This window comes from Dasypus novemcinctus, chromosome 17, assembly GCF_030445035.2.
Source record: "Dasypus novemcinctus isolate mDasNov1 chromosome 17, mDasNov1.1.hap2, whole genome shotgun sequence".
Lineage (NCBI taxonomy): Eukaryota > Metazoa > Chordata > Mammalia > Cingulata > Dasypodidae > Dasypus > Dasypus novemcinctus.
Genome location: NC_080689.1, coordinates 50,230,003 through 50,241,004, shown reverse-complemented (window position 1 = coordinate 50,241,004; position 11,002 = coordinate 50,230,003). Strand labels below are relative to the sequence as shown.

The window sequence follows — 11,002 nt, the reverse complement described above, 5'->3', positions numbered from 1 at the left end:
TCCATCAAAAGTATATAATCAATGGCTTTTAGTATAATCACAGTGTTTTGCATTCATCATTACTCCAGAAAGATACATGTTAATAAAGCATAGGGAAACGGATGTGGCTCAAGTGATTGGGCTTCCGCCTACCACATGGAAGGACCTGGGTTTGATCCCTGGGTCCTCCCAGTAAAAAAAAAAAAGCATGCCTGTGCAGTGAGCCGAGTGACTGCACAGTGAACCGAGTGTCCGCACAGCGAGCTGAGTGCCCACTCAAGTGAGTCATGAAGCAAGATGATAACGCAACAAAAGAGAGACGAAGGGGAGAGTCAAGGTGATGTGTAACAGAAACCAGCAACTGAGGTGGCACAAGTGACAGGGAATCTCTCTCCACATCAGAGGTCCCCAAGACCAAATCCCGGTGAATACTAAAAGAGAAAAACAGGAAGAGAAGACAAAAAGAGAAATAGATGGAGAAGATCACACAGCAAATGGACATAGACAGCAAAAAACAGCAAGGTGGGGAGAGGGAGGGGGAAGGGGAAAAATAAAGCATAAGTCCATCCATAATGTACATCAATGGTATTTGGTATCATCACATGGTTAAGCATTCATGCAGTAGCAGTTTTTTGGATAGCCTTTAAACAAAACCAACAAAAATTCTCATCCTAAGTAGCCAAAAAGTGGAAAAACTCAAATGTCCATCAACTGGTAAATGGTTAAACAAAACATGGTATACAATGGAAGATTATTCAGTGTGATGGTTAGGCTATTGTGTCAACTCAGCCAGGTAATTGTGCCCAGTTGTTTGGTCAAGCAAGCACTGGGCTAATTGTAATACAAGGGCATTTATGGACTTCAGTCACCATTGACTATACTGCAGTGGCAAATCATAGATAGCTGGTTATAATTACATCAGGGAGATTGCCATCAGCAAGAGTGATGCTTAATCCAATCAGTTGAATCCCTTAAAAGGGGAAGTGATTCCAGCATTTAGAGAGAATTTCCCAGCTCATCTTTGGACAGCCAGCATCTCCCAGAACTCATCAAGACTCTTCATTGGACTTTCATCAGAGCTCCTGGTTGCAGCTTGCCTGCAGAACCTGGACTTGTGCATCCCCACGGCTGTGTGAGAGTCTGTGATAAATCTCTTACTATTGACAGATATCCCTTGTTAATTCTGTTTCCCTAAAGAACCCTGACTAATATATTCAGCCATAAAAAGAAAAGGAAGTACTGATTATGTCACAACACAGATGAACCTTGAAAACATTATGCCAAGTGAAAGAAATCAGTCACAATGGCCACATATTGGAATCAGTTTACACGAACTGCCCAGGATAGGTAAATCTACAAAAAGTAGATTAGTGGTTGCCAGGAGTTGGGGGAAAGGTTGGGCGGATGGGGAGAGACCACTAATGGGGATGGGGTTTCTTTTTGAGATGGTGAATATGTTCTAAAATCAACTGTGGTGATGATTACACAACTCTGTGAATATGCTAAATACTTTTTAATTTAATAAACTAAAAACAATTTAAATGGGTGAATTATATGGTATATGTTCTAGGAAGCAACTCCAGGAAGGCTCTAGTACTTGCAAATTCCTGGCAGAAAAGGGTCCAGCTGAGAGCAGGGGGCTCTCTGAGCAGCTCCAAATGTGCTAAGAGAAAGGGAGAGTCCCTGCTTCTGGAACCAGGGAAATGCTCCCAGTTTCTCCGGCCAAGTAACTGTAAGTGTGGAAGAGTGGTAAGAATTTCTGGAACTACGAACCAACTCAAGACCCAGGAGTTCTGTAATATATGCCAAATGAATGAACCCACTCCAAACCCAAGTGCCTCCAGCCCTACCAGCGGTTCGCCCAGGCCCCTGCTGCCTTTCCAGCCCAATCTGATGTGCCACTCTTAAAAGAAAACCAGCTTTCCCTTGCAGCTGCTGCAGGAAGCCTTGCCTCACCTACCTCGGCTCACTGATCTCCCAGGAGCTGGACTCATCCTCCACAACAATGCCTACCAGAGGTTCCCGGAGCCCCCTTTTGGACCATCTGGTGGCATTCTGCTCTGTCCTGCCAGGGACCACACAGACACGCTCGTGACCACAAGCCCCAGCTGGTGTCCACCTGTCCAGCCCACGTCATCCCGGTTCCCCAGCCTCAAGAGACTGCCATCCTCAGACTTACAAACACACTCCACAAACCTCCTCAGTTCTTGAAGATATCACTATCCACTACAAAAACACTGGCTTGATTTGGGAGAGGGGAGACCTAGCAATCTCACCTGTTGGAAATGGAAGAGCAAAACCATAGGAAAAGGTAACAATAATTGAACTGATTTTAATCACGATAATTCAAATTATCAAGGGTTTTCACACGTATATTATCTCATGCAGTCTTCCCAAGTAACATTTCCATTTTACAGGCGTGGAAACAAGCTGAAAGAAAAGCCCGCGTCATGGCTAGGGAATTAGAGCTTAAGTCCTTCTCAAGCACTCATCGTCTTCACAGGCTTTGCTCAAATTCCGGATGAGGTTTAACAGGGTTGAATAACTTGTTCAAACTCAGAGAAGGCAGAGCGCTCTTAAAAGCCCATCTAGTAAGACGCGGAGTTGAGATCCGCATGCCTGCGTTCTGTCCACCGCACACCAAGGCGCACGCACACTTACACTTTCTAGCTCCTCTCTACGTCCCAGACACATCAAGGGGGCGGGGGCAAGACCCTTAAGATCAGACATTGTCGAAGCTGTAAAGGTAGGTCGGAAGGCATTCTTCTGGCCCAAACCAACTCTCCAAGAGGAAGCTGAAGTGCAGGGCCAAGGGACGAGACCCGGCTCTCCAACTCCACGCGCTCCCAGGCCCCGAGGCCAAGGAAGAGCCCTGCATCCGTAAGCATTTAAGCAGCTGCGGCGGCGGCGGCGGGATCGCGTGCACCTGGGCGGGTCCTCGGCTCTCGCGCAAGGACTGCGGCCCGGGAGGCGCCCCAAGGTCCCCGGGCGCCGGGCGCCGGGAGCTCGTGAGGGGCCTCCGCCCTCCCGCCCGGGCGGTCGCGGAGGGAAGATGAGGGAGGAGGAGCGAGGGGGCCCGCGGGGCGCGCAGCGCGAGCCGTTCCCGTCCGTCCTGTCCCCGCGCTCCCCCACCAGCCGCGCGGGGCCCCGGGCCGCCCGGGCCTCGGCCTCGGCGCGGAGCCCGCGAGGGCCCGGGCGGTGCGCGCCCGCGATCCAGGCTCGGAGCTCGGGGTCCGCGCGCTCGCGGCGCCCAGAACCGGCCGGGAACCCCCGCCCCCGGTGCGGCCGCGGCCGGCCAGCTGCGGGGCGCCGGGGCAGCTGCCCAGGTCCCGCCACGTCGGGAGGCCTGGCGGCGCCGGGGAGCCGAGGGGCGCGGGCCGGGGCAGCGGGGCGCGGGTCGTGAGACCCAGGCCCGGCTGCGGGGATCCCCCGTGCGGGGGCCGGGAATGGGGAGGGTCAGCCTCCTCCGAAAGACCGAGACACCTTCCAAGGATTCATTATTATTTTTGTTGCAATCACTGTTTTCATTGCCAGCAAACAGGGCAGTGAGTAAAGGGGTGCGCGCGGGTGGTACTGGGGAGGCAGACGAGGGCCTGTGGCAGTTGACTGAGGCTGTGCTAACTATATTCCGCGAATGTGACCCTTGAGGATGTGGCCCAGGGATAGGAACACTCTGTTTTGCTGTGCGATCAGCTTTTCTTAGCCAAAAGGCAGAGAAGCGATTTGCGCGACCAGTTTTTGAGGTCTGAGCGCGTGACTGACTGTGACGTGGTCGCCGCTGTACGTGCGCTCCCTACACCGCCTTGGTGTCTTTTCTGAAAGTTTGTGCAAGGTAAGTGCCCTGTGGTTCTCCGCTTGACGTAGTAAGTCTCTCACCTTTCCAACACCAAGTAACAAATGTTTACATTTTATCCAAGTAATGTTTGTAGATGACAGCATAGTGTGTTGTGAGCGCATATCATTGCAGCTTGATGCAATTTTATGCTAATTAAATGGATATTAGCGCTTCCTTTAACCAGTTTCCCCCTTCTAACCCACAGTGGTGCCCTGGATTTTGCCTGTGGTCTTTGCCCATCAAGGAAAGAAACAAACTGATGGAGAACATTTTACTCCTTTTGCTTATTGGAGGACAACATTCCAAGGTATTTTACAAAAAGCAACAGTTGTATAGACTTACGTTATTTTATGCTAAATAGAAGTTTATAAAAAGAGTCCACTTTATCAGACTTTTCCCTTTTGGCTTTTGGGTAGTGTGTCTTGTTTGGGGTAGGCATTTGAAAAAAGTCTCTGGGTCAACAGCTAATCAAAGATGCCAAGGGGCATTGAGAAAGAAATGCTCAACTTTTTTCTGGAACCACCGCTTAGGAGATGGAAACAGGGAGTCCTGCAGTTTCTCCTGTTCCCTGAGTACCTTCAGGTTAATTTCTGGCCAATACTTCAAGTTCAGCAGAGCTAAAACCCACCTAATCTAATCTTTTCCCTCAAATTAGTAACTTCTCTGGACTTTCCTGTTTCTGAAAATTTTCAGTTATCCAAACCCATCCTTGTGTCCCTCCTCTCATTCCTCCTATATCTAGCCAGGAATTGATGTTCTCTACTCTGTTTTCATGTCCTTACTGCTTCCTAACTGCCACTTCCCTGCACCAGCTCTTCACCCTTCACATCCAAATGCAGTCACCATGTCTCCAATATCGCCTCGATTTCTTTCCAGGATCAGTGACCTAATCCTGGAGGGGAAGTTCCCTGGAACTGACAGGATGGGCACATGAATGGAGTGGCAACTGTTGCAGAGGTGAAGGTGACACGTGCCCCTCATGGCATCAACTCCCACTCGCCAAGGCCAACCCACCTCCTGCTGCTTCGAAAAGTCCACCCTGTCAGTGACAGAGACAGTGCTGAGCCCTGAATGTGGCACAAGCTCTTGGGGACACCAACTGGCCACTTAGTGGCAAATCCGACGAGCCCCTTCCATCCCGGCAGAGCCGGCGGTTTGTTCCCGCTGTTCGGTACCCCATTCCATGTGTGAGTTTGCCTTTCTGGCTGCAAAGCCTCAGTTAGTCCCCTGTCCAGGGCCTTACAGAAGGCCGGGTCCACAGGCCGTGTGGACTCCTACACAGCAGAGCATTTGACCAGGGGACCTGCTTCATGATACAGGAAGGCAGGGGTGGGCCTGTGACCAAGGGACGCCCTGATCCTAGTGTGTAACACGCCGTGCAGCTGGCCTCTGGGAATGCCACGACAGCCTTCTAAAGGTGGAGCGGGAGTGCCCACTCAGAGACCACACTCTGGAAGGAGTCTCCCCAACTACTGGCCGGAATTGTTTGTCATAGTGTTATTTAAAATACGTAGAGACGTAAAACTGAATTTTAACTCCTTATCCTTAAAGCTTTCATCCAGCTCTAAAACCAAAACAAATTCTCAAATCAAAGACAGAGAAAACCACACAACCAATGAAGTGCAAATGAGCATTTAGTGGCAAGTGCCATTCTGTTGACTGCCCTGTTGCTCACATGCCAGTCGTGGTGCAGTTGGTTTTCTGGAATTCCACTTGCCTATACCATTATGGCCAATTTTTCCATTTTTCCCCAGTTTCTGCTGGAACTTAGTTAGCATAGCCAGTCACGAGAAAATTGGCCTTCACTTTGACTTAGATGTGTCGTTTCTATGTTTCTTCTTCCTCTGTCTTTTCTCATCAGCTTGTGATGAAGCAATGCTTGGTTCTCTGTATACATGTGCAGATATGGGCAGTGAAGCCATAGATTATATGGAAATACACAGCCCACTATGGTTCATTTAGACATGTGTGAACTTTATTAGGTTAAGTTTTTAAATATAAAAGGCCAAGATTTTAAATGTTCATGGAGACCTCATGAACCCCAAAAGAATATTTCTGTAGGCTCGCACCCTTAACTCCTTTTTTTATTTATTTATTCATTTTTTAAAAAATATTACATTAAAAAAATATGAGGGTCCACATTCACCCCCACTGCCCCCACCCCACCATTCCCCCCACAGTAACACTCTCCCCCATCATCATGACACATCCATTGCATGTGGTGAGTACATCTCTGGGCATCACTGCACCCCATGGCCTGTGGTCCACACCATAGCCCACACTCTCCCACGTTCCATCCAGTGGGCCATGGGAGGATATACAATGTCCGGCAGTTGTCCCTGCAGCACCACTCAGGACATCTCCAAGTCCCAAAAATGCCTCCACATCTCATCTCTTCCTCCCATTCCCCGCACCCAGCAGCCACCATGGCCACTTTTTCCACAGCAATGCCACATTTTCTCGATTATTAACCAAAATAGTTCATGAATAGAATATCATTAAGTCCATTCTAATCCTTACTGTGTTCCTGCTTCCTGTGGACCTTGGCTTGTTTGTGTCCATTCCACATCTATGTCAAGAGGGGGTTTAGATTCCACATGGATACTGGATGCAATCCTCCTGCTTTCAGTTGTAGGCACTCTAGGCTCCGTGGTGTGGTGGTTGACATTCTTCAACTCCATGTTAGCTGAGTGGGGTAAGTCCAATAAATCAGAGTGTAGGAGCTGAAGTCTGTTGAGGCTCAGGGCCTGGCTATCATATTGTCAGTCCAGAGATTCAAATCCTCTAGATATATCTTAAGCCCCAGCACCAACTACAATTCCAGTAAAGTAGCATGAAAGTCTTATGAAAAGAGATCCCATCTGAGTCCAGCTCCATCACGCAGAAACACCAGCTCCAAAGAAGGGCCAACTGACATGGCAGTGAACCCCATCTGCCATGACCATAGAACCTGTGGGTCTCTTTAGCCCTCAAAAGAACCAATACGTGGGGTTGTATCTACTTTTATTTGCCCCCATGGTCCCAACGGTCTGATCCATTCCCCACCCCACACACCTGGCCTGGTATCCCAAGAGTGGCCTTCCTCAGACTCCTCACTGCCCTTCACTGTACCTCCCGCCAGACTCCACACACCTCACCTCTTTGCCTTGGCACCTGCCTTTCCCCAGCTGCAATACATTCCTTCCCCTGCCTTTGTCATCTAATCCCTCCCTTTGATTAAATCCTTCCTCCTCCTCACAGTGGGATGGTCCCTGCCCACAGGGACTTCTCCCCTCAAAGGCTGTCCTTTAGCTTTAATTACACATTCTATATTACCTTACCACTTCTTTCCACTCATTCAACAAGTGTTTGTTGATCATATACTATATCTATGACACTGTGCCTGGGTCCCTGAATCAAATGCTGTGCTTTCTGCTTTTTATATCTCTCATAGCCCCTCCCAAAGAAATGTCCATTTGACCTGTGTTTATGCAGTGGTTTGGTTGATATCCTGCTGGTCTATTGTCACATTCTACCTGCTGAGAGCAAACTTTACTGAAATCAAAAGTCAAATATAATCCCAGGACTGCCTAAAGAAACAGGTTGTTTTTGTTGGTGGAGGTAGTTTTTATTTGTTTGTGTGTTTGTTTATATCAATCTTTAAAAAAGCAGTTGTCAGTACAAGAAAGGTTTGGAGACTGAGCTCAAAGTGGATTATATAGGAGAAGACCCTAGATCTAGCTATTGAGAAAATTTCCATGATGATAGAAAAAACTATTTGGTCATGAATGTGTGTGACCCGAGTATCAAGGACACATACTGTTTGAAAAGTCCCCTCTTGAATGTGATTTACCTTACAGACATCTGCACAAACACAAATAACTTTATTCACATGTTATGACAGTGTTTAAATAGACACGAGTTTTAAGGATATTTAATACAATCAATTTATTGAACTCAGATTTGAGGTTTTAAAAAAAATCCATATTTAAACTCTGAGTATTCTACTTACAGAAATTTAGGCCTGGCCCACTTCTGTCAGCGCAAAAGTATAATACTCTTTGCATTTGCTTAATTCCCCATTAGTTTGTGGTTTCAACATGATTTTGAACCCCCAGTCATTTTATTGTTAGATCATGGTTGTGTTTCTTTCACTCTCAGCCTTTTCCGAGCTTCATTTTCTCTCTTTATGTTCTCGAGTATAGCTTTGAGGTGTAGGGTATTCCTTTCCAAGATCCACAACAATTACCTCTCTAGAAAATGTCACTCCTTTTAGGGGTCGTTTTTGGTTTTCACCAGCTAAAGGAGCATCTTTTACTATTTTTGGCAGGTCATCACCCTGCAAGAGAATGGGATGAACAACAGAAATCACCAACAAGTCCTGATGTTAAAAACCTAAGTCATGTGCAGATTACGTTGGTGAGAAACAGAAAAAATATCTCTGAATGCTACAGGGAAGCAGTGCTAATCTGTCATACTCACAGGTCCTTCTTCCTGCAGTTATAAAAGCACACATGGCCATATTCCAATCACATTTGGTGGCATGTATTTCTCTATAAAGCTGTCATTATAAAGGCATCTTGGTCAAATCGCGAGCCACCTGGGTCATTTTTGTGTCTCAGTCAGGGAGCACGGGTCGGGCAGTGGAAGGGCACCTGAGCTGTTGTTCCTCGGGAGCCCAGGAAGGCCCTGGCCAGGTGGCCATATAGTGCTCGGAAGGAGCCTTGAACTAGAGCAGGCCACGATGGAACTGAGTGACCTTTAATAATTCAACTCATTTTCTTGCCTGTCACCTGAGAGTGTTGGATCCCTAGCTTTAAAATGCCTCTCCAGCTCTAAAATACTAGGATTCCGAGAAAAGCAAAATGAAGGGGAATTATCTGAAACACGCACAAATGAAAGCATGAAGGATGAGGGGAGTGGATGTAGCTTAGTGGTTGAGCACCAGCTTCCCACGTACGGGATCCCAGGTTCCATCCCCAGTGCCTCCTAAAAAACAAAACAAACGAACGAACAAAAGCTGACTCATGGGGAGCAGATGTGGTTCAGTGATTGACCACCTGCTTCCCGTGTACAGGGTCCTGGGTTCAATCCCCAGTACCTCCTGAAAAAAAAAAAGGAATGAAGAGTGAACAAGTTTCTGGGCTTGCAACATGCATGTGATTTGATACCATGAACCGATAGGCCACAGAGCACGGTTTAGTGACTGTGGACGTTGGACGCATCCCAGGTATGAACTTGAGTTATAGGCAATGCCGTCCCTTATCATTATACCTAGTAGAATGAGTCACTTCTTTTTTTATCTAAATTCTGCCTGAACTGCCCCGTAAGGAAAGCACATCACCTCTTGACCAGCATCCTCGGCATCATGCGTCACTTCTGCTTTGTCTTCCTCTTCTGCCTCTGCCTCTGCCTCCAAGCCCCCCGTGTTTTCGAAGGAAATGGTCAGTGCTTCCTTACTCCGTCTCTGGACAAGAATGCCAGGTCTCACTGGCGTATTCACGTCCATTATTTCCACTACGATAGCCCTGGAAAATAAATCGGCGGGGCTCAAAAAATTCATGCATCTTAGTCACCATTCTCATACACAAAAATGGTTTTCTCTCACGTCTTAAGATACGGCCTTACTTTTCTTGGTCTTTTGAATTGTCTGTCTGCCCATTAGCTGGAGGATCCTCTTCACCTTTGTTAGCATCTGTATAAGAAATTTTTTCGCCCTCACTCTCTGTCTTGGTATTGAAACTGAAAAAAATGCAGAAAAGGAAGAATGGTCCTAATTTTTTTTCCTGTGACTATTTTATTTTATTTTGTCTATTTTTTTAATATTACATTTAAAAAAATGTGAGGTCCCCATATACCTCCCACCCTCCTCACCCCGCTCCCCGCCCCCCCCCCCCCCCCCCCCCCCCCGTAACAACAACCTCCTCCATCATCATGACACATTCATTGCATTTGGTGAATACATCTCTGAGCACCGCTGCACCTCATGGTCAATGGTCCACACCATAGCCCACACTCTCCCACAGTCCACCCAGTGGGCCATGGGAGGACATACAATGTCCGGTAACTGTCCCTGCAGCACCACAATGGTCCACACCATAGCCCACACTCTCCCACAGTCCACCCAGTCGGCCATGGGAGGACATACGATGTCCGGTAACTGTCCCTGCAGCACCACAATGGTCCTAATTTTAAGACCTAGCGAGGGAACTTCACTTCTGAACAAGAAATTAGCATTTCTAAAACCCTGAAATAGAAAAAGTAGATAGCTACAGCATGACTATTTGTTCTGCTATTTTAAATTGCTTTGCATTATTTCTAGACACATTTGCTAGTGTGAGTTGAAATCTGATCCCAAGTTGTCAGCATGGATTTATACCATTTATATATAAAAGCCACCAATAAAAGGAAGATGCAACTGAAGCAAAATAGAAGAAGGATGAAGAAAATGAATGCTGTGGTTTCAGTGCTCATAGGGTTAGCTAGAAGACGCGTCCACTCTCACAATCACAGATTGTCCAGTCTTTGCCAACTCAGTTTGAATGTGGTTCTCTTGTTCTTTAAGTTTTCTAGAAACAGAAGAATAAAAGGCTGTTTTCATTGTTGTCCCTTTGATCAGGTCAGTTTCATAAAAGATGCTCTGCTTGTGTGGGTGCAGTTGACTCACACTGGCTACTTTCTCTCCATATATATGGTGGGGGCTGAGGTGGCCAGAGGGGAGACTGAGCTGGGATACGTGTGATCACTCAGCTCACCTCCCCTCACCCCAAAAACTATCCGAATCCAGAGGAGAGAGGAATCGAGCAGCTGGAGCTGAGCCCAACTCCCCATTCTTCTCTCTTCGGTGACATCACAGAATCATGGAACCGTTGAGCTGGCAAGCACACCAGCTCAGCCCACCAGCTGGAGGGAAGAGAACTGCCAAACTCTCCTCTGCTCTGTTGCTTGCTGTCCTCTCCTCTGAGAGGTCCAGGGTAGGGGTGTATGGCACCATCTTGGCCATTCTTTGGACAAGGATTATCTTCCTTTTCTCCAAACACCATCTTTCTTTTCTTATTCTGAGCCTCTTTCTCTTACTGCTCCTTTCAATTGGTCCACGTCTTTCCTATAAAATCCCTCTCTGGTTCTAAGGTCAATAACCAGCTCATCTCCAAATCGCATCCTCTCCAGGCTAAAGAGCCTAAATCCTTCTAACCTCACCTCCCTGGC

The 11,002-nt window shown here is 47.4% G+C and overlaps 1 protein-coding gene and 1 long non-coding RNA gene across 3 annotated transcripts; one reads left to right on the top strand and one right to left on the bottom strand.

The window, feature by feature from the left end:
• Positions 1-2,587: 2,587 nt before the first annotated feature.
• On the top strand, positions 2,588-8,382 carry LOC131273861 (uncharacterized). 2 transcript variants are annotated; one of them, XR_009181028.2, is made up of 3 exons: positions 2,588-2,859; positions 4,020-4,121; positions 8,124-8,382. It is a non-coding gene; the product is annotated as an uncharacterized lncRNA (long non-coding RNA). The 2 variants fall into 2 exon arrangements; XR_009181027.1 differs by lacking the exon at positions 2,588-2,859 and adding an exon at positions 3,419-3,811.
• C17H2orf74 (chromosome 17 C2orf74 homolog) lies at positions 7,659-10,588 on the bottom strand. Its single transcript, XM_058278006.1, has 5 exons — positions 10,461-10,588; positions 10,173-10,362; positions 9,422-9,535; positions 9,138-9,321; positions 7,659-8,132 (listed from the first exon to the last, which is right to left on the bottom strand). Exons 2-5 carry the CDS (start codon positions 10,265-10,267, stop codon positions 7,968-7,970), a joined length of 558 nt encoding a protein of 185 aa, XP_058133989.1. The 5' UTR covers positions 10,268-10,362; positions 10,461-10,588; the 3' UTR covers positions 7,659-7,967.
• Positions 10,589-11,002: the final 414 nt, after the last annotated feature.